The following is a 23,863-nucleotide window of genomic DNA, read 5'->3' as shown; positions in this document are numbered from 1 at the left end:
CAGGGAAAGATATGCCCCTGATCCTGCTTCCCTCCCAAATTCAGTTATCAGAGTCCTGCCTCTTCTATATTCTGAAACATTTTCCCATTTGTGCCCCCTGTGCTCCAGCCACCAATACCCTGGATGACTGCTTATCGCCTCTCATCTGGAGGAAACTCTGTGGCCTCCCAGCTCATTTCCTCTGACTGTAGTTCCTCCTCCTCTGCACCACAGCACCCCCCTCCCCCCACCCTACCCTGCTGCTAACAGCAGCCACCGTGTGCTGTCTAAAGCCCAAATCTGCTTGTATCCCCCTCCTCCTCACCTGGCTGACTCCTATTCACCCCATGTCCAAGATCAGGGGTCACCTTTCTTAGGAAACCTCTTGTGCCTGCCACCACCAGGCTGGATTAGGGTGTCCCTTCTCTGGGTTTCACAGCTTCCCAAGCACACACATGCCCTTGAAGTGGGCTGAGCTTCTTAGGGCATGTCTCCTCTAGCAGATGCTGAGCTCCTTGAGAGAAGGAACCTGGTTTCTATAACCCCAGAGATAAGACAGGACCTGATACAGAGCAGGGGTGTGTGTGTGTGTGTGTGTGTGTTGCCTAAATGACAGCACTTGTATTATGGTTAAACTTACTGCCCTGTCTCCCCACTAGACTGAAACTTTCTTCTCATCTTCCCATATACCAAGCCCTGCAAACTGTAGGGCTTTACTGACCAGTAAACACCTTTAAAAAATGGTATGCATCTTTAACAGTTTTTAGTACTTCTAATTATGTAGTTCTATAATTTAGAATCTGGCCTTTTATATGACACATAAAAAACAAATATCCTTCTAAATTGGACTGAGTCTTGTTGAAACAAGTTTCTGTACTCTCTTTTGACCATTGTGACTGAAATGGAAGACTCTTGCTCAAGATGTCATCTTGAATCATGACTACTGTCAAGCAGAGGCCATCATATTATCTTATTTAAATCTTCCTAACTTTACAGGATATGAGAATGTTGAGTCAGACTCCCATCCTAGGTATGTCTACAGGTGGCAAAATGTGATTAGTAGAAATAAACGTAGATCAGTGTCTGCTCTGGTTATTATTTGCTGGTAAGATCTGGGATGCTAACTCTACCTACTACACTTGGCATTCAGTATCAGATGATCCTTTGCAGGCCTCAAACCTCTCACGTGCTGTGAGATGGGAAAGCCATATGACTACAGTTAGACAGTTGAGAGTTAAACTTGACACAGGAAAGGCCAGGACTGTTCCTGGCCCACTCACCAGAGCTCGTAAGGATTCCGTCTCAGCCTGCAGGCTCTGGATTTGGCAGGAAGTGTTGTGCAACTCCACCCTGAGGGCTGCAGCCAGCTTCTCTTCCTGGGTCTGGGCCCTGCGAGCCAGTTCTGCCTGTTGCTGTGGAGAGTCAGAAGTGAGAAGAGGAGCCATGGCCTGAACCCGTCGTTTCCTCTCACCCTCTTGGAAACAGCCATTTGATTTAAAAATCACTTTTTTTTTTTTTTTAAATAGGTGCCCACATGAACTTGTTGGAGAAGGCAATGGCACCCCACTCCAGCACTCTTGCCTGGACGGAGGAGCCTGGTAGGCTGCAGTCCATGGGGTTTCGAAGAGTTGGACATGACTGAACGACTTCCCTTTCACTTTTCGCTTTCATGCTTTGGAGAAGGAAATGGCAACCCACTCCAGTGTTCTTGCCTGGAGAATCCCAGGGACGGGGGAGCCTGGTGGGCTGCCGTCTCTGGGGTCACACAGAGTCGGACACGACTGAAGTGACTTAGCAGTAGCAGCAGCACATGAACCTGTATTCCAACACTTAAGTAATTTGAACATATAATGCATGCAAATAGAATAAAATACAAAAGATCTTCTAAAGGATATATAGTATAAAGTCACCTTTTCTTCCTGTGCCCTAATTACTTCATTCTGTTTCTAGTTTCTTTTATCTCCTACCAGAGCTATTTCATTCATTTATCAGATCAGATCAGTCGCTCAGTCGTGTCCGACTCTTTGCAATCCCATGAATCGCAGCACGCCAGGCCTCCCTGTCCATCACCAACTCCTGGAGTTCACTCAGACTCACGTCCATCGAGTCAGTGATGCCATCCAGCCATCTCATCCTGTGTCGTCCCCTTCTCCTTCTGCCCCCAATCCCTCCCAGCATCAGAGTCTTTTCCAATGAGTCAACTCTTTGCATGAGGTGGCCAAAGTACTGGAGTTTCAGCTTCAGCATCATTCCTTCCAAAGAAATCCCAGGGCTGATCTCCTTCAGAATGGACTGGTTGGATCTCCTTGCAGTCCAAGGGACTCTCAAGAGTCTTTCCAACACCACAGTTCAAAAGCATCAATTAACAGATGCGTATGAACATCCCTCCTTGCTTCGGTACTTAATACATTTTTAGAAACTATTCTATAGCAGTACATGTAGATCAATTACATTCTTTTTAAGTGTTGCATGATATTACCTTGCTTGGAGGTACTGTGATTATTTGGAAGTTTCCCAATGATTGACACTTACCTTGTTTCCAGTCTTGGCCTGTTATGAACAATGACGCAATCCCTCAATTTCCATACATGGGGGGATCTCTGAGGGGTAAATTGCTGTAGTGAAACTGCTGAGTCAAAAACATAGGCATTTCAGACTTCTCTGGTGGCTCAGTGATTAACAATCCGCCTGCCAGTGCAGGGGACACAGGTTCAGTTCCTGGTCTGGGAAGATTCCACATGCTGGGGAGCAGCCAAGCCTATGTACCGTAACTACTGGAGCCCTTGTGCTCTAGGGCCTGCGAGTCACAACTGCTGAGTCCACATGCTGCAACTGCTGAGGTCTGTGTGCCTAGAGCCCATGCTTAGCAACAAGAGATGCCACTGCAAAGATAAGGTCATGCACCGCAGCAAAGAGTAGCCGCAACTTGCCACAATTAGAGAAAGCCTGTGTGCAGCAATGAAGATCCAGTGCAACCCCCCAAAATTAATTAATTAATAATAAAAAACCCAGTGCTAAGGGGTCATCAGGAAGGATTATAGAAAAAAAAGTAGGCGTTGTAACCATGATAAACTTTGGAAATTTGAACTCCCTCCAGCGTTGCAATTGTCCCACATCTTCCTCCAACAAGGGGTGAACCAGCTCGACCTGAAAGCTGCTGTTTTCCTGTAAAGATCCATCTGACCACCACTGTGAATACAAGGGGAAGATCTGTGCTTCTCCCCAGAGCAAGATGGACATATTCTGATTCCTCCTACATTCACGAGAGCGGGTCACTGCTACTCCTCTTTGCTGGAGAAAAGGGAAAACACCAGAGTTCTCCCTCGTGTTTCTTCAGTGCAGCCCGATGAAAGGTCTCCAAGTCAATGATGTAGGAGAAAATAAACTGCTTTCTCTCCTAGGTTACTGGCTTTCTGAGTTTCCCATCTTTACCACATATGAATACTTATTTATAGAATTACGCCCAAATAGTCCACCTAATTGACTGGCTAAAAAAATCCCAAATCAAAAGCCTCACATCTCAGTATCAGTTCTGCCAATTCTTGCTGTTTGAGGTCTATTAAGAGCTCAACTAAAATGTCCATTAAATGCCAGGGAGCAGCTGAAGGACAGCAGAACTCATGGGCTCAGCTCTGACTGGTTGGCCCATGGCTGTGTGTCTCTGGCCCATTATTCAGCCTCTCTGAGTTCCAGTCTGTACCCTTAGATGATGTTGAGTGGGGAATGATAATCATATGATGACTGCCTCCTGGGGTCACTGTGAGGCTCCCATCAGTTATGCATGTGGAGGCTTTAGGAACCTTAAAAGTGTGCAAATATTGGCTCTGTATATTTTCTATATGTAACAAGGAATAGTAGCTAACAAATGAGTTTGCAAAACTCACTATAGTTGAATACTCCTAATGATAACTAATGGGCTTCCCAGGTGGCTCAGTGGTAAAGAATCTACCTGCCAATGCAGAAGACACAAGAGATGTGGGTTCGATCCTTAGATTGGGAAGCTTCCCTGGAGGAGGAAATGGCAATTCAATGCAGTATACTTGCCCGGAAAATTCCATGTACAGAGGAGCCTTGTGGGCTACAGTCCATGGGGTCACAAAGAGTCAGACATGACTGAGCTATACAGTAGTTTTAAATCAGCCCAGGTGAGAGTACTTACACCATGGAAACTGGCAAACACTACAAATCAGGGACTGAATTATTGTTTTGTTGATTGTGCAGACTTAAGAAAGGGATGCAGAAAGTGTTAATAATGCAGATTAAACTTAAAAGTGGGTCATGTCTATAGCTATTGCATTGATAATGTCACAAAAGTTAGAGGGGTTATTCCTCAAGTATTTGAAAATTACTATGTGATTCACAAAGAAGTCACTCATAGCACTGATGAATGAACTCATTAAAGTCAACGAAAATATCAACCAAAATTCACAGCAGAGTTGTCCTCATTCCTATGATGTGAGTGACTTTTTGTTTAATTTGATATTAATAATCAAGCACTTCTCTGATTTTGTGACACTACAGTTGATGACAGAATTATTAAAATGGCTGGCAGATTTTGTAAGAAATAGCAAGTCACACTGAAGCTATAGGTTCTAATGGAAAAACAAAGTGTTTTATCTTAAATTTTGCTATTTCTAAAATAACATAAGAAAATATCAACAGAAACTTTTATGTTACCTCTAAGTAGTATAGGCAGAGTACATCATGGGAAACGCTGGACTGGAAGAAGCACAAGCTGGAATCAAGATTGCCAGGAGAAATATCAATAACCTCAGATATGCAGACGACACCACCCTTATGGCAGAAAGTGAAGAGCAACTAAAAAGTCTCTTGATGAAAGTGAAAGAGGAGAGTGAAAAAGTTGGCTTAAAGCTCAACATTGAGAAAATGAAGATCATGTCATCTGGTCCCATCACTTCATGGGAAATAGATGGGGAAACAGTGGAAACAGTGGCTGACTTTATTTTTTGGGGCTCCAAAATCACTGCAGATGGTGACTGCAGCCATGAAATTAAAATATGGTTACTCCTTGGAAGGAAAGTTATGACCAACCTAGACAGCATATTGAAAAGCAGAGACATTCTTTGCCAACAAAGGTCCGTCTAGTCAAGGCTATGGTTTTTCCAGTGGTCATGTATGGATGTGAGAGTTGGACTGTGAAGAAAGCTGAGTGTCCAAGAATTGATGCTTTTGAACTGTGGTGTTGGAGAAGACTCTTGAGAGTCCTTTGGACTGCAAGGAGATCCAACCAGTCCATCCTAAAGGAAATCAGTCCTGGGTGTTCATTGGAAGGACTGATGTTGAAGCTGAAACTCCAATACTTTGGCCACCTCATGCAAAGAGTTGACTCATTGGAAAAGACCCTGATGCTGGGAGGGATTGGGGGCAGGAGGAGAAGAGGATGACAGAGGATGAGATGGCTGGATGGCATCACCAACTCGATGGATATGAGTTTGGGTAAACTCTGGGAGTTGGTGATGGACAGGGAGGCTTGGAGTGCTGCGATTCATGGGGTTGCAAAGAGTTGGACACGACTGAGCGACTGAACTGAACTGAAGTAGTAATATGAATATGATTGGCACATAAATACATGTGTTTACATTTCCCTGCAGAGAGAATGTCACCAGCACAGCATGAGTTAGAGCTGGGCACGAGGGGAAGTCCAGTCCCATGGAGGCACACTTCAGTTCCTTGGTGGGCAGGCCTGGGGTAAAGCTGCTGGCCAAGGAATGAACTGTCCCTCTACTGCATTCAGATAATGTAGTCTGTGGTTCAGTGGTACACACTGGTCTCCGGAGAGATGAATCTCCATGTCTCAGTTTTATTAGCAAAATGCTGTACCCAATATTTTCCAAGTATTCTTAGACAACGAGCATGGTTTGTTGCATATATGAATACTTATTCAAACTGTTTTTATTTGAATCAATTCACTTTTTCTTTGTAAATAAATGTCTTTAAAAATGTGATCTGCAGTTAAGTTCTCAAATATTAACGTGTGGCCGCATCATCTGGGAGACCTTGTGAAAATGCAGATTCTGAGTCAAGAGATCCTGAGTGGGGCCCAGGAATGTGCATTTAAAACTTCCATGTGACGCCTGGTCCATGGAAGCAAAGTTCTAGGTTGTTACAAAAACTGATAAAACTGTGTTACTTGCCAAAGATAAAAGATAACTGAAAAGTCAATAAAATGAAAACAAGCCACTGTATTGTATTTTAACACATGCTGCTTGTCAAGCTGCTGAATCTCAAAGTTGGCTTTCTCTTTGTTGAAAGGTGGAGTTAATAAATATAAGAGAAGTGTTAGTGACGTCCCATCATTAAATGGAAACTTTCTTGCACCATTTTTTAAATTAAGGTGGAAAGAAAAAGAAACTAATTTGATCCCTATGGGTGTAAATATTGTTTTATATGACATCTCCAACATTTTCAAGAGGAGAAGGCAGTGACAGAGGATGAGATGGTTGGATGGCATCACTGACTCAAAGGACATGAGTTTGAACAAACCCCAGGAAACAGTGAAGGACAGGGAAGCCTGCTGTGCTGCACTCCATGGGGTCACAAAGAGTTGGACACGACTTGGTGACTGGACAATAATGACAACCTTCTTAAATCAGCTTGCCACAAATGATACTTGCCCTTCATATGGAGACAGTCAATTGTTTTAACTCACCTAAAAGTATAACATGTTCTTCTCCAGTGGCTTTTAGATTTATGTTGACCCAACACCTCCAGATTTCTCCTCATACACCAAACAGCAGCTATGTGTTTTTAGCCCCTGAGCATGGAAAGGGAGGACCTTGATCTGCGGTTCAGTGCCATTGCTGGGATGTGTGCTGAGATTCAAATATGTTGGTCCCTAGGCTTGCAGATCAGCTTGAAACCTTGGCTCCACTGTGCAGGAGCTGGGCTACTCAGGTTTGCACTCCAGTAATATTTCTGGGGCAGGAGAGCATATTGGCATTTTGAAATATGGTAAACATTTTCAAATTAATTTTTACAAATTGGCATGGTGTTGCACATGAAGGATGGATGTGAGAGAAAAAGAGCAGCAGACTCTCAAGGAAGTCAGAATGAAGAATTGGATGGTAAAGAGCCATCCAATTGGAGGGGAAAAGAGCCATCTCCACACCCCACCCACTTTGCTGATTAGCGCAGCCATTCCTCCAAACACCCTGGGCACTTGGAAAGGTGACATGGAAGTGGTGATTGTGTGGTGTGAGGGGAGAGTGAGAGTTTAAGAGGAGGCAGAGTATGGAGAGCAGTGACGTGGGTCCAAGCTGAGCACTGAACATGAGTCCAAGCTGAGCACTCAGGGGTGGACATGTGCAGTCTGCCTTTCCCTGAGCAGTTGCTGCATGGGCTCCAGAGTCTCACAAGCTCTCTGGGTTTTGCAGCTGGGGAACAGCTTTACCAGAGCATCGCTCTGCCAACGTCCTTGCTCACGTCCTTGCTCTTAAGCCTCTCAGATCTCGCAGGATTACACTGACCTCATTATGGTCACATTCATGGAGAAAGGGAAAGCAATGGGTTCCTTGGAGAAGCAGGGGTTTCTGATCTTGCTTCACAGAGGAATCTTACGCCTGTTGGGCTACACTCCATGGGGCTCTCAAAGAGTCGGACATGACTGAGCAACAAACACTTTCATTTTCACATCCACATAGAAGGCACAGAATTGTGGTCTGGAAAGATCCTGACAGAAGCCTGGCATAACCTTTTGGTTCCTCAAGACAAAGCCCTCCCAGCCTCACACATGACGTCACTTGTGCTCATCCTTAGGAAAGAGGATGAATCAAGGTCTCCCTGCTCCCCAGCTCCCCACCCACTCCACGTGATCTGTCTGGGTCAGCCTAGCAGTGAAGACTGTTGATTCTATAGTTAGAACACATGGTTTGAATCCTAGCTCTGCCATGTCCTAACTTTGTGATCTTGGGTAATTTATCTAACCTGTCTGTGCCTTAGTTTCCTTCTCTATATGATGGTTGAAATCACAGTAGCTATCTCAGGTTAGGAAGATGAACTAAGAACAGGCCTGTCAAGTGCTCTGGACACTGTTTGGCACTTGGTAAACCCTTAATAAGCTCCTGCTTTCCTGGCTCGGTTCACTCTGTCCTGCGAAAGAGTGGTCTTTCTGTCCGCTGCCTCCCACCTGCTCCCCACCTAACCTCACACTAGGGTGTGGCACCTTGTGTGCAGGAACAACTTCGTACTCACCCCTCAACTTCCATCCCAGGCACCTAAACTGGTTTTTACCCCTAGAACATACCCAACGACCTTTATTTAAGGTCAACAAAGTATCCCAGGCACAGGTTTGGGACTACAGTAGAGGAACATCTACCATGGAATTAAATCAAATCTCCTTTTCATTAGGAGGACTAGCTGTCATTATTATGATTATAAGGTACTTCATAGTCACAAGTGTCATATAAATGCTATTTAGCTGAGGAAAGCTTTTGCCAGGCAGCTACCCCAGCCAGATGTAGGATTTAGTAGGGAGAAGGCTGGATGCCACCCAGGAGGATTTGGGTTCGCCTTAGTGGGAATTAAAAAGAAGTTCTTGTCTCCCTCAGTGAAACATCAACACTGGCAGAAGAGCTGGCCTGGCCTGGCTGAGCCAAGTCTCTTCTTGAATTTACACGAGAGCTGTTTGGCTGCTGAAGGTGCTTTCTTTAGGGTATAGGAGCAATTCACAGCCTCAGTTGAAGCTGCCAAAGGAAACCCATGGGAGCACGTGGTCTGGCAGACCCCTGCCTTCTTGGTAGTGTGCAAGTGTGCCCGCTGATGAAAGAAGCAGAAGAAGCTCAGGAAGGAGGAGTATTCTGAGGATAAAAATAGATTTTTCTTCCTAAAGTAATTATTGAAAAAGTTGAAATGACAGCATTTTTGCTGTGGTTCATGGAGATCACCCCATTTCTAAGAAGGCTCACCTCTGCTCTGCCCCTGCCAGGAGACCAAATGTTGAATACAAGCCACCCTACCTTAATGTCTCAGAGACTTGTGTTGTCTTGTTTTTCAGATCTCTTGGTTTAGAAGTAAGATTCCTATGCTTTTCTTGGGAAAGAGCTACTGTTAAGAAATATCCAAGACAGATTTGAGATCAGCAGAATCAGGTGCCAGGAATGACCAAGAATTGAAGCCAAGGACTTTGTGTCCACAGCACCAAGCTCAGGGCCTGGAGCCTGGTTTGTCCTTGACAGGCTGCGTCTGAATGAGTGAGCGAGTGAAGATTTCTTGGTAGAAGGTGTGAGGACAAGGTTGCAATGGTGAGTGATCCCCTGATAGCCAACTGGGTGTTGACCAGTCGTGGGGTTGAAAACCCAATATAGGAGGTGAGGACCTGGGTGCGCCCTTACAACACCTGTGATTATGCTGGGTAGTCAGATAAAGAAGAGGGTGTGACAGCCTCTTCATATTTCCTACTCTTGACTCTCCACACCTGCCCCCAGCTGCACCAGCTGGGTCACACCACCGCAGCACACAGCTACAGGAACCAAATTCTGGCCCTTGGCTCCTATACTAACACTTCCTTACAGGCTAATAACAACTTTTGAAAGCTAGCTGGAACCACCATAAAGTAAGTAAAAAGACCAGTGACAGGGAGGTCCCTGGTGGTCCAGTGGTTAGGACTCTGTGCTTTCACTGCCAAGGCTTGGTTTATTCCCCGGTCAGGAAATTAGGATCCCGCAAGCCATGCAGTGTGGCTAAAAAAAAAAAAAAAAAAAAAAGAAGTGACAAGCTAGGAAGATATCATGGAGAATTAATTATTTCTCTAACGTACAAACAGCCACTACAAACCAGTAATAGAGTCCAAGACCTAATAAAAATGGGCAAAAGATACGATCTGATAGAATACACAAAAGCAAATATGGATGAAATTCAGCCATGATGTTCCACCCTCCTCATAATACGACAAAGGCAAAATAAAAATATACTGAAAAACCATTTTTACCTATAATATTGGCAAAGATCACAAAGAGATCACAGTGTGAGAACTCAGTCTCAATGAGGATGCAGGGAATATATATTCTCAAACATTTCTAATGAGAATTGTTACAACCTTTACGGAAGGTAATTTGGCAATGTTTATCAAAATTACTGATTGGACATAATTTTTGCTCCAGCAATTCCATGTCTATAAATTTATCCAACAGATACATTTTTATATTGGGAAAGGGGGGACATACACAGTTAGTGACTAATCATTTATAATATTATAGGAAAGATTGGAAGCCACCATTCATCAACAGGGTACAGGTTAAATAAACCCTAGGATACACATTAGCTGGAACAAAGGTTGGCAACTTTTCTGTAAAGAGCCAGATAGTAAATGTTTTAGGCTTGGCAGACCATATGGTCTCTGTTGCAACTACTCAACTCTGCTGGTACAATGCAAATACAGCTGTAGACAATATGTAAATGATGAGCATGGCTACATTCCAATAAAACTTTATTTGTGGAAAAACAGGCAGCAGGTCAGATATTGCTTGTGGGCCAGATTTAGCTTTGTTGCCCTCTGGAGTACAATATTGTGCAGCTAAGAAGCAGTATGTTCCAAATAATACTATTTGTGTAAGAAGAGAGAAAATATGTACATATTTTCTTGTATATGCACAAAAAATGTCTCTGAAAGGGGACATAGGAAAAGAGTAACATTTATTGACCCAACAACAAAGCCTGGGTGCCTGGAACATGGGTGAGGTGACACTTTTCACTGTTTGTTATTTTGTACATCTTGAATTTTGAACCAAGTGAAGGTACTAGATATTAAAATGAATAAATAAAATAAGAAATAAAAGTAAGCTGGGGCTCTTTTCAAAGCTGACTCTGTGGTGTTTTTATGAGGTTTAGAAATGCTACATGATTCCTCTTCAGTGCTTGCTGTGAGGACTTATTTCACGGAAGAGCCATTGAGATTATAGCCAACTCATCAGCACACAGGGACCCCCAGATTACAGATACTCTCGGAGTCTGCTTTCCCAAAGGAACTCCCCCAGTTGACTATCATGGCAGGACCATATGGAGCTTCTAATTTCCCATCTTACAGTTGAGTGCCAGAAATGCATTTAATCCAAGTTCATATACCCTAGAAAAAATTGACTCTTCCAGGTAAAAGCAAGTAAAGAAAAGGCACAGACACAGCAGCCTGTATAAAATATATACCCCACAGGGCAAGCTACTGTTTGTGAATATAGATGACATGGTGACATGTTATCCAAAGCTTCTAGTTGCTCACGGGTAGATCTAGATCCATGCTGTCCAGTATGGTAGCCAACTAGCCAACACATAGTGATTATGTAAGAAGTTATAAAAAATAAATCAAGAGTTCAGGTTCTCAGTCGTATCAGGCACATTTCTGGTGCTCAATAACCACGACTGAGCTGCCTCACTGGACTGCTGCACAGGTCACAGAACAGCCCCTCCCCCCACCTGCCCACGGACACTTTCATCAGAGGGCACCACTCCAGTCAGTCTCAGTGTCTTCTCCAGCTCTAAGTTAGCAACAACCAGAAACCTCACAATTCATCTCCATCTGTTCAGCTTTCTTCATTCTTAACCGTCTCCACAATCTGTCATCCTGACTATTCGAGGCATGATGGTTACAGCACAAAGTTTCTGACCACAAATGCCTTAAACTGATCTGAGGCAAGTGTGGCCTATTGTCAGGGCAGGAGGCATGGGAGCAATCTATTTGTTGGGGAGCCCCTGCCCCTGAGAGATTCATCAGAGCGCCACCCCCTGCCCAACATTAAACAAGCCTTTGATTATTGTGCACATCACCCACCTGCAGTGAACAAGGACAGAGATGCAACTTCTAGGAACTGGGGGGAGGGCCTCCAATTCCATCAAGGGGAAACTGAAGTGGTTAAGGCCAACCTTTCAATCCCTAAGCAGCCTGATTCAGAAACTTTGGGAGCCCTTAGTCTGCAGAGTGGCCCCATTTCTAGGAGAACCGCACACTGGTAAGGAAAAGATCAGGTGGAAGAAACATGGGATTATATATATCATGATGGACTGACACTGACATAAAAGGCTATGGATGGGTGTGTGCTAAATCTCTTCAGTTGTGTCCGACTCTTTGTGATACTATGGACTGTAGCCTGCCAGGTTCCTCTGTCCATGGGATTCTCCAGGCAAGAATACTGGAGTGGATTGCCATGCTCTCCTCCAGAAGACCTTCCTGACCCAGGGACCGAACCCCCGTCTCCTGCACTGCAGGTAGATTCTTTATCACTGAGCCACAGGGAAAGCCCACAAAAGACTGTAACAGGCATTTAGGATTACATTCCTGAAAGTGTCTTTTTGGCTACCCAGAACATCATTCTGCTGTTGATGATATGATGCTTGAATTTTTGCACCTGTGAAAGAAAAACTTAGTAGAAACAGCCTGGTTGCAGGGAAACTAGAAGCTCCCAGCTCTTTCTCCTCCTTTTCTCCCTTTCTACTTGCTTTCCTTTCTTCCTTCCTGGTTGCAGAAAACACATCTGTGAAGTGGGAATAACAATAGTTCCTACTTTTGAGGCTGTTTGAATGAACAGAAAGGATGTCAGAGGTCTAGCCAGCACAAATGGCCTCACATGGTTATCGGTTTAATTTTTGAATTCTATTAATAGTCTTCTAACAATGATGGACAGATGACTTCAATGCACCCGTAAGTTCTGCAAAAGTTTTAGGAAGAAGAGCACTGTAAGATCTTAACCTAGCCAAGGTATTTGCACTTAGGACTCTCTGTTTTGTTTGTTACTCTACAGAGTGGAAATATCTCAGCACATGAATCTAGGAAACAGGCAAATAATAGCGACTCTACTGGATTTCCCAAGGTGGTCTTTTAAGGTGGTAGTTGCAGACTGAGTCGGAGAAGGCAATGGCACCCCACTCTAGTACTGTTGCCTGGAAAATCCCATGGATGGAGGAGCCTGGTGGGCTGCAGTCCATGGGGTCGCTACGAGTTGGACATGATTGAGTGACTTCATTTTCACTTTTCACTTTCATGCATTGGAGAAGGAAATGGCAACCCACTCCAATGTTCTTGCCTGGAGAATCTCAGGGATGGAGGAGCCTGCTGGGCTGCCGTCTATGGGGTTGCATAGAGTTGGACACGACTGAAGCAACTTAGCAGCAGCAGCAGCAGTTGGGTAATGTGTTCCATGGCTAACCAGGTGGTCTGGAGGGTGGTATGGCGTGCTGTTGGAGGTTCTCAAAGTATACCCAGATATCCTGAGTTGGGTAACCACATCAAACAGAAAAGAAAGGGCCAGACTTTAAAACACTCTAGAAATTCTCTGGACCAACCTGATGCCCCAGTCACTGAATCTTGCAACTTGAGAAACTCCAAAAACTGGACCAAGGTGGGAATGTAAATTGATACATCCACTATGGTAGACAGGATGGAGATTTACTAAAAAACTAGGAATAAAACTACCTTATGACCCAGAAATGCCACCACTGGGCATATATCCTGAGAAACCATAATTGAAAAAGACACATGTACCCCAATGTTCATTGCAGCACTATTTACAATAGCCAGGACATGGAAGCAACCTAGATGTCCATCAACAGATGAATGGAAAAAGAAGCTGTGGTACATAAATGCAGTGGAATATTACTCAGCCATAGAAAGGAACACATTTGAGTCAGTTCCAATGAGGTGGATAAACCTAGAGCCTATTAAACAGAGTGAAACAAGTCACAAAGAGAAAAACAAATATGGTATATTAACGCATATATATGGAATCTAGAAAGATGGTACCGATGAGCCTATTTGCAGGGCAGCATCTCCATTGCTTATGACAGACTTATGACGTGGGGCTGGGGGGTGGGTAGGAAGGGGAGAGTGGGGATGAATGGAGGGTGTAGCATGGAAACAAATACACTAACATATGTAAAACAGATAGCCAGTGGGAATTTGCTGTATGACTCAAAGAACTGAAACTGGGGCTCTGTGATAATCTAGAGGGGGTGGGAAGTGGGAGGGAAGCTCAAGAGGGAGGGACATATGAATACCTATGGCTGATCCATGTTGATGTATGGCAGAAACCAACACAATATTGTAATTATTCTTCAATTAAAAGTAAATAAAAAAAAACTGGGCCGCTGAGGTTCCCAACATCTATAACACCATGACTAGAGAGAACCTATCGGGAACTTCTTTACAAGCTTTTACCGATTAAGAGTTGGCAGGAAAGTGTAGCAGATGCTACACCACCCTCCAGACTACCTGGTTAGCCACGGAACAAGGTAGACAGCGTCCACCTTGACTCCTAGGTGACCCGTTAGTTCTCCCCAGCTTCCTTCCCACTGCCAGATTCTGCAGCTGGGAGCTCTCTCTGAAGACTCTGAAAGGTCACTCAGCTAGCAGATATCAGATGACTGTCAGGAGAGGGTATTACTACCCCAGCTTCCTGATCTCTCTTATATTCTTTACTGTCCCCCAGATCCACCGTGGGGATGCTCCAGTCTCTCACAGTGGGAGCTGGCTGGATAGTGTGTTCGTTGGTTCACTTCTCTGCTTCCTGCAACTTCCAAAGAAACTACCTACACTTCAACATTTGTCTCAGGATCAGTTTCTGGGGGAATGTAAATGAAGACAAATTAATCATGTCAATTAATTTTTAGCCTCTCCAGACTGAGAGGTAATTAAACACATGTCTATATTCTCTCTGCAAAAGGTTTTGAAAGCAGTGTGTGCTAAGCTATTTCACATTTATGCTTTGCTGCCAAGAAACAGACGAGAGATGTTCCGGCTGGACAAAAGTCAGCCCCCGAGGGCATGATGGCAACTGACAAAACTATTTATTGGAGGACTTTTGGCTGTCAGTTCTGATTGCTGTGGCTGATTAGAAGAATTCACTCATTCTGCAAATATTTTCTGAGCTCCGCCTCTCTGCAAGAGGCCCACTGGAAGCATTGGCCAAACTGAAACAAATACTGTCTGTATTCTCTGAGATGGAGCTTTCAGATTACTCTATTTAAAATTAAAACAACAACAACTCTAATGGATCTGTTTAGAATTAACGTTTGAATGACTGTTGGGCTGATGATGATTCTCAAGAGGGTAAGGGAAGAATAATAACTAACAAATTTTTTCTTTTTCATGCGATGCACAATTTATTTCTGTTAATTACAGAGCCCCTCCACCCTTTCCCGGAGAGATCATCACTATGGTGTGGTAAGGACCCTGGGGGTGTTAGGACAGAAGCAAGTTTGCAGACTGCTGGGTCAGTATGATTTAGCTTTGGGAACAGGGCCAAAGAGAAGTGACAGCCCAGCGCAGAGAAAGGGTCCCTGGACCCAGAGTCAGGAGAGCTTCAGTGGTGTTACATCCAGCTGTGTGACCTCAGGACATCAACTACCCTCTGTGGGTCTTAATTTCCTCACCTCTAAAATGAGGGTATGGGACAGATGGTCTCCAGGGTCATTCATTGTAAATATTCATGAGTCCCCTAAGAAACAATGGACCCAAACCAAATCTATGTTTTGGTTTCACTTTCTCTCTGTGCTGTTTCACTTCTCGCGGTTGTGGAGGCTGTATTTCAATGGAGTTACTAGGCACTATTTGCTGTGGAAATTGTTTGTAGTGACCCGGCCCAAAGAATTGAAAGAAGAGGTGTTGGAAAGGGGTAGAGGGTAGAGAATTGGGGAGTGGAAGACACTTTCTGGACTGGAGAATTTGGGAGGATCCATATTTGCGAAGACCCTGTGGGGAAGTTTCCTGTTGATATGTGGGGGCAGGGGTTGAGGAGGGCTGAGAAAAGAAAGAACAGAAAAGGCCTTGCTCATTTCCTTTTGGTCGATTTGATCAACCCATGGTCCCCAACCTTGGCTATGTGTTAGAACCATCAGTGAGCTTAAAAGCCAGGAAGTCCCTCTCCTCCCTCTGATTCAATTGGTCTCTGGCCTGGGTATTTTTGAAAGTGCCCTGAAATAATTTTGCTGTGCAGTCAGGATTGAGACCCACTCAATGGTCACCAAGACTTCAGAGCAACCCTCTTGACTTCTTTCAAATTCTAATTTTTCTCACTTCCTTTCTGCTTCCCTTCCTCTTCTGCTCTTTCATCCTCCGGCTCAGAATTCTAGAGTCATGAATTGGTGGGAGATGCAGAAGGGGAGAGCACACCCTGGGCTCTCTATTTTCTGGTTAAGTCCTTCCTTATTTCTGAGGTCTAAGAAAAGATGCTTTCCCTCCACAAATATAAATCATACTGTTTAAGAAAAGTTTGAGAAATATGAAAAAACAAGAAAGAAAACACACCGCAACGTGAAATGGGTCCCTCGCTTAAAGACAACCACCGCTAACACTAATACCTTTACATTACAGGGTTTTTTCTTTCTGATTGTTTTTAAAAAGGGAGACCTTTTCTTTATAGTTTAATTAAGGTATAATTGTGCTTAAGTCACTCAGTCATGTCCAACTCTTTGCAACCCCATGGACTGTAGCCCACCTTGCTCCTCTGTCCACAGGGATTTGCCAGGCAGGAATACTGGAGTGGGTTGTCATGCCCTCCTCCATGGGATCTTCCCAATCCAGGGATTGAACTCAGGTGTCCCACATTGCAGGAGGATTCTTTAGCATCTGAGCCACCAGGGAAGCCCAGGAATATTGGAGTGGGTAGCCTATCCCTTCTCCAGGGGATCTTCCCGACCCAGGAATTGAACCAGGGTCTCCTGCATTGCAGGTAGATTCTTTACCAGTTGAACTACCAAGGAAGGCCTAAATTATATAATTATAAAGGTATAATTGAAGTATAATAAACTTCCTTCTGACTTTTTCTTGAGGCTTAGCTTCTTTGTTTGAATGCTTTACCCACTGTGTATAGCAGGGGTCAGCGATTACAGTCCAAAGGCCAAATCAGGCCCACTCACTTCCTGTTTCTGAAAATAAAGTGTTATTGGAACACAGCCATGCTCACTGGTGCTTTGTCCACAGCAGTTTTCACACCAGTGGCAGAGCTGAGTACTGCAACAGAGGACCTCTGGCCCAGGAAGCCTCAGTATTTACTATCTTGTTCTAGAGCAAGTTTGCTGGCCCTTGGTACGTACCAGTCTCTACTCTCCTTATTACCCCCGTTTTACCTTATTGCCTGAGCAGTCCCCATACTTCTGTCAATGCTTCATAAATCTAATTTCTAATAATTGCCTGATATTCTATTGCATGCTCAGCTTGTGGCTTACTCTTTCTCCTGTTGTTAAACATTTATCTGTTTTTCCTCCCTTTTCACCCTTGTAATAATAAATGCTTTTTTTCACCCTTGTAATAATAAATGCTTCATTGGGTATATATGGATGTAAACTTTATCTATATTTTCAATTATATCTTTAATGGAGTCTAGATTATTCAATTGGTAGGTATGGGCATTTTAAGACTCTCAATACATACCATCAAATCCCTTCCTCAAAGACGTCAGACTGGTTTGTGCTTCCCAAGAACTCAGGGGAGCACCCACATGCTTGCCAACATTGAGTATTAACATTTTAAACATTTTCTGCATTTAGACAGGTGAACAAAAAACTATTGCTGTAAATTGCGTGTCTTTTTCTGTCTAGTGAGATTGAAATGGTTGCTTTTCTTCTGTCACATGTTGGCTGCTATTCATCTTTGCTTGGCCTCCTTCTGCAGAGGGCAGAGTGAGGGTGCTGATCTTGCCTCTCACCTTAGCTTGGAGCAAGGCTCCTGCCTGCAGCCGGTTCTTTTCAACATCTCTTTCCCAGTGAATTCTGATCGTCTCAAGGATGTCATCCAGCCCAGTGCCAATGGGAACGTTCAGTTGTTCCAGCTCAGACCCTGCCAGCTGTTTGTACAGCATTTTCACATCCTGAAAATGACAACATACACCTCAGTGAGTTCAAGAGGAGAAAGAAAAGACATGACGTTCTAGCGGCCAAAGCCCAGCTCCATAAGTGAAACTTGGCTTCTCAGTCTGCTGCTGCCAATCATGGGGCTTCACAGAGAAAGGCAGCTTGGGCACCATATTCTCTTTTCCCTAGGATGCGTTTCTTAAGTTGGTCTTCACAATCCCAGACCCACCCAAAGCAAAACTCAAAATAAATCACAACACAGAGTAAGCAACAAAAGCAAGATGAAACTTATGAATTTCATCAAGTCAGAGTAGGTGGAAAGAAAGTTAAAGATAGCTGTGAGGTTTTTAAAAAGGGGTACCTTTTAAAAAGGGTGACAAATATGGAACTAAGAACAGGAGGAAGTGGTTAGCTCAAGGTTGGACAAAAGAAGTAACTTCCCAATGTGAACATGGTAAAGTGGGTTTTCACTTTTTCAACTGCAAGCATTTTAGATCTTGGACCAGTGACAGGTGCAATGTAGTTTAGAATCAGCACAGTTCTGCAGGACACTGGACCACATCACCGTTGGGGGGCCCCTTTGGTCTTGTCACTCCGATCTGACCTAATTTTATTATAAAGTGTGACTAAGCCACAGCCTGGATCTACTCTCAGAGTTATTTCGTTTGTTCTGTCCAGTGTTGAATGAAGGTCCAAGCTAGAAACCTTGGGAGATGCTCCATTTAATTCAATGCACATTCCATCATACACTGCTGCCTGGACCTGCTGCCTCCCCATTTTTGTACCTGCCTGGTCCCTGAAGCAATTGGAGTTTGAGACCCCAGATAACCTCACCCACTATAAGAATCTGATCATATTTAATTGGTGTTTTACCCACAGCCCAGAGCAATTGACACAGAAAGGCTGTTGTCACTTATGTTGTGAAGCTCAGCCAGGCAGGTGCGGGCTTCTGGACCTGCAGACAGCCCAGTCCCCACCTACCTCTTCATAGCTCCTGGACAGAAAGCCGAGTTCTTCTTTCAGGCTTTCTATTTGACTCTCCAGATCCATTTTTGATGAATTCGCTTCATCAATGACTTTATACAGAGAGTTAATTTCCTCTTCTGCTGCCTTCCTAAATGGCTGCTCATTTTCGTACCTGTAGGTAAAAGAACCCAATCAGCAAGACTGGATAACCTCAAAGCAAAACAAGCAGATTATAAATGTGACCAACAGGCTAATTATGGGATAGTCAAGAAATGAATATTAAAATTCAGTGTTTCAGTGGGTTTGAAAGAAAGAAAAGAAAGTGAAGTCACTCAGTCGTGTCTGACTCTTTGCAACCCCATGGTCTGTAGCCTACCATACTCCTCCGTCCACAGGATTTTCCAGACAAGAGTACTGGAGTGGGTTATCATTTCCTGCACCTCCGTGGGTTTGAGGACACTGTTAATGCAATTGTTACATATTGATTTATTAAAATGAAAATGATTGCAGCCAACTGCTGAAAACAGGGCACCTGGGCTAACAAAGTATGAGCCTCATGGAGCACTGGAAGCAAGGAGCTCTAGAGAAAGCTTCTCCAAGAGACCATATCCAGGTAAGGGGACCAGTACTGTCATCATTGTTCTAATTTGTCATCCTTTTAACCTGAGGATGCTTTAACAAACACTACTGAGAATCTGCTAATTACCAGGCTATGTGTTAATAATCTCAAAATGAAGAACGTGTTCCTCTCTCCAAAGAGCTCAGGTAAAATTTCAGGACTGTGGCTGCAAACCCAGATGTCTTCAGAGGCCAAGAGGGGGATATAGACAAGTGATGAGGGCCAGGTCCGGGCCAAACTGAGAGGTGGGGATTGACGCGCCTAGGAACATACATGCTTCAGCAACAGGGGCCCTGGTGCCCATCCCCTCCCCAGCACTGCAGCATCAGAAGGGGTGTGCCTTTCTCTTCTATAGCAACTGGAGACCTGGATTTATATGTGAACTATGCAATAACACAGGGCTTGCCTGGCAGCTCAGATGGTAAAGAATCTGCCTGCAGGAGACACAGGTTTGATAACTGGGTCAGGAAGATCCACTGGAGGAGGGCATGGCTACCCACTCCAGTATTCTTGCCTGGAAAATTTCATGGATAAAGGAGCTTGGTGGGCTACAGTCCATGGGGTCAAAAAGAGTCAGACACTACTGAGTGACTAACACAGACACACATACATGCACAGACACGTGTGAAACCATCACCTCTGAGTCACTTCAATCACTGGTTTGCACAGGCCTTTTTTCCTAACAACTATCCAACATTTTTTCCAATTTCTTCCAGTGTCGCTCCTCTCTTCCACCACCATCCACTCAGTCACATTTCACATGTTACCTTCATCTATCCACAGAAGGGAGATGTCTCATACCTCTCATTCCAGAAAGCATCTTAAGGTCTTAGAATTTTAAGGAACTTTAGCATTTGACTATTGCAGTGGAAGAAAAGTTATGACCAACCTAGACCGCATATTGAAAAGCAGAGACATTACTTTGCCAATAAAGGTCTGTCTAGTCAAGGCTATGGTTTTTCCAGTGGTCATGTATGGATGTGAGAGTTGGACTGTGAAGAAGGCTGAGCGCTGAAGAATTGATGCTTTTGAACTGTGGTGTTGGAGAAGACTCTTGAGAGTCCCTTGGACTTCAAGGAGATCCAACCAGTCCATTCTGAAGGAGATCAGCCTTGGGATTTCTTTGGAAGGAATGATGCTAAAGCTGAAACTCCAGCCACCTCATGCGAAGAGTTGACTCATTGGAAAAGACTCTGATGCTGGGAGGGATTGGGGGCAGGAGGAGAAGGGGACGACAGAGGATGAGATGGCTGGATGGCATCACTGACTCGATGGACGTGAGTCTGGGTGAACTCCTTGAGTTGGTGATGGACAGGGAGGCCTGGCATGCTGCGATTCATGGGGTTGCAAAGAGTCGGACACGACTGAGCGACTGAACTAAACTGAACTGAACTGATTGCAGGTGACAATCCCCTGATGGTGTTATTGATAGGTGATCATGCAGGCTCGGCTTCAAAACTTCCAGCAATGGGACCTCACTGCCCAAGGCCACCAGGCCATTTTTGAATGATTCTAACTATTGCAAATTGCCTCCTTCAAGAGCTTTAGTTTCCATTCCTGTAAGAGTCTGAGTTCCATCCTCTGCAACACCTGAAGTCAGTCTAAATCCTTCACTGGCTGCCCCCAAATCCTTCACTGGCTGTCCCCAAATATTTGGAGATATTCCCTTACTCACTCTCTCATCCCGTCTCCATCCCCTCGACCCCTCCAAGACCTTTCTTCTTCAGGTTAAACATTCCCCTCCCTTCCTCCATTCTTCACGTAAATCAGTTTTCATATCCATCATTATTGAGGGCAGGGTCTATGACCCTTTCCGTTTTGTTTTCCCAGCACCAGGTTTAAGATATATTTGTGGAATGATTAGAAATACTCACTGGTCTACATCCTTCTTAAAATGTGATACAGAGAACAAAATGTAAAACTCCAGATATTGCCTGATCAGTTCACAGTCCTGTGGGAATGTCTGCCCCTTTGTTTAAACCCTTTAATTCTATTCATCACAAACCCTAAGATTTGCATTGTGAGTTTTTGTTTGTGTTTGTTTGTTTCAGTTTGACCAGCTGTATTTGCTGGACTAATCAAGGAGAACCCCTGAACATTTTTCATAAGAACTGCTTGAAACCCAGTTTTCCTGTCTTCTCTAAGTGTACCTATTATTTGAATCCCAAAATAGGAGTTCATGCTTATCCTCTTACAGTTTCATTGGCCTATTATTCCAATGTGTTGGGAGCAGAATCATGATTCTGTCAGTCTACTCTTCACCACCCCCACTGGCTTTGGATCGTGGGTCATTTGGTCACATCTGCTTTCAAGCACCTTGCAGTTAAAAACAGTAAATGAGGAGACTGAGGACAGAGCCCTGTGACATACCACCAGAGACTTCCCTGAGAGCTGGACCTGTGTCTTTGGATCAGCACTCAAGGGTGGTTTCTGAAGCATTATTTCTGTGTTCTATATGTGGGATCACATTTTCTACCCAAATGTATTCTTTTCTGAAGGATTGTATTCTTATTGACATTTAGTCCCTTTGGAGACAAATCCTGCCCCTCCAGCTGAAATGGAAAGCCACTCATATAATGGGGATTGTTCCCTTTTGACCCAGGTTGGAAGACTCCTTCACTGCCTCTGCAGTCCTGTTTTGCTCACCTGTCCAGGGAGCCTGGTCCCTTCCAGCACATGATCCATTCAGCATTACTGGATGTTTTGGTTCCCTAAGGACCATTTTTTGGGAAGTCCTCTGAGGATTTGAAATATCTCCATGACATCCCCCAAGGCTGCTGTTAAACTTTTAGCCTTTTTTTTTTTTTCTTACCACCCTTCTTTGAGTGGTGCTTCAGTTAGAACCCCTGGGTGCTCATGGCACCCAGAACCGTCTTGCCTTGACCTGCAGGCCTCCCTGACATGATGGTGTCCATGGCATCTCATCACTTCTGCTTGACTGCTCTACCATCAACTCAACTCAGCTTCCTCAAAACCAAACTCATTATCAATGCCTGAATTTTAGACAAGCTTTCCCTCCCCAATTTCCCATTTCATTCAAAGAATCACCAGTGTTCTAAATTACTCAAGTTCAAAGCCTGGGATTTACCTTTAACCTTCTCTCTTCAGGTTGTCTAAGTAGATAATTTTCAAATCCAGCCAGTTAGTTCTTCAACCCAGCCCTCAAGTCTGCCCACTACTACCATCCCAGGCCAGCCCTAAACTACACTTGCCTTCTAGTGTCTTCCCAGACTCACAGTATTTCCTGCAGAGTGACTGCACTTAACCACACTGAGTCATCTCTCTGCTCTGATGTCTTGTCACATCCTCTGGCTCCTCAATAATCTGATAAACTGACTTTCCAACCACTGTCCCAATCCAGACCCTTAACTCCCATTGTTTCCTACTCATTTGCCTGCCTCTTCTCTCTACCACTACAAAGCTTCCTTTAAAGCTCAAGTCTGGTCATGATGGGCCACTGCTCAGACCCCTTCTGAGGGTCTCCTCTGCTCTCAGATAATGTCTGAGCCCTTTGGAATGGCTGACGTGGTCCTCCAGGATCATTTGCTCTACATGCCCCAGTCTCCCAAGCTTCTTGGAATTGCAATAACACACCATGTCTTCTCATGTCCTCCCAACTTGCCACATGCTGCTTATTCTGCCTGGGAAGTCATGCGTCCTTTATTTGCCTGGTCAACTTCTACATAAGTTCAGGATCCAGATCAGGTATCACCTCTTTTGCCAACACTCCCTCATTTGGGCTCATCTCAGTGATGGCGTCTATGCTCGGTGAGACCACTGTCTGCTCACTCCTCTGTCTTTGACATTAAACTGTGGGCTCATTGAGGTCAGGAACCATGCCCGATTCACTTCACTCCCAGCATCTGGCAAGGGGCCTGGGATAAGCAGACATTCAAACACATGTTGAACTCATTTATTCACTCATTCAACAAATGTTTGTTGAGCATCTGTCTCATGTTCTCTATTTTAGGAGCTGGTGATACAATGGGGTACAAAATAGATCAAATCTCTGCTTTCAGTGAGTTTACATTCTATTCTGTTGAATGGCAGGACAAAGGTATGTATGAATGTATGAATTAATGCCAAAAGGAATAAATGAATGAAAGACATTTCAGTCAGATCCTGTTTCATCACACTTAATTAAATTCCACCTTAAATTTAGTGTGAATGGTTTGCTATTTACTGGTGTTCGTCTTTAATTGTGCACTGAGCTGTCATGACTGGATGATGGATCTGCTTCCTTGTGTACCTGTAACATTGGCTACTGTGCTGGGTAAACGGCAACCCTGGCTGATTGAGAGTCTCTTTGACTCCAGAGTGCCACTAATGGAGGCCTTTTAGCAGGTAGAATAGCTTGGTGTCAGAGAAAGGAAAAGACTAGGGATCTGAGGAGATGGTGGGGATTCCCTTTTTCATCACAGTTCAGTTCAGTCCCTCAGTCATGTCCAACTCTTTTCGACCCCATGGACTGCAGCATGCCAGGCTTCCCTGTCCATCACCAACCCCCAG

At 44.3% G+C, this 23,863-nt stretch overlaps 1 protein-coding gene across 1 annotated transcript in view; it reads right to left on the bottom strand.

Annotated features, from left to right (window-relative positions):
* Positions 1 to 23,863, bottom strand: part of BFSP2 (beaded filament structural protein 2) — a 77,986-nt gene that overhangs the window by 3,814 nt on the left and 50,309 nt on the right. Inside the window, exons 3-5 of the mRNA XM_086315865.1 lie at positions 18,751 to 18,907; positions 17,625 to 17,786; positions 1,260 to 1,391 (exon numbers count right to left, since the gene is read on the bottom strand). Coding sequence (XP_086171991.1) covers positions 1,260 to 1,391; positions 17,625 to 17,786; positions 18,751 to 18,907 — 451 coding nt within the window. The remainder of the gene's footprint in view (positions 1 to 1,259; positions 1,392 to 17,624; positions 17,787 to 18,750; positions 18,908 to 23,863) is intronic.

The sequence above is a fragment of the Bos grunniens genome, chromosome 1 (genome assembly GCF_055505025.1).
Source record: "Bos grunniens cultivar Pamir isolate PY7600 chromosome 1, Bosgru_T2T1.0, whole genome shotgun sequence".
Classification (NCBI taxonomy): domain Eukaryota; kingdom Metazoa; phylum Chordata; class Mammalia; order Artiodactyla; family Bovidae; genus Bos; species Bos grunniens.
This window is presented reverse-complemented; position numbering and strand designations above follow the sequence as displayed.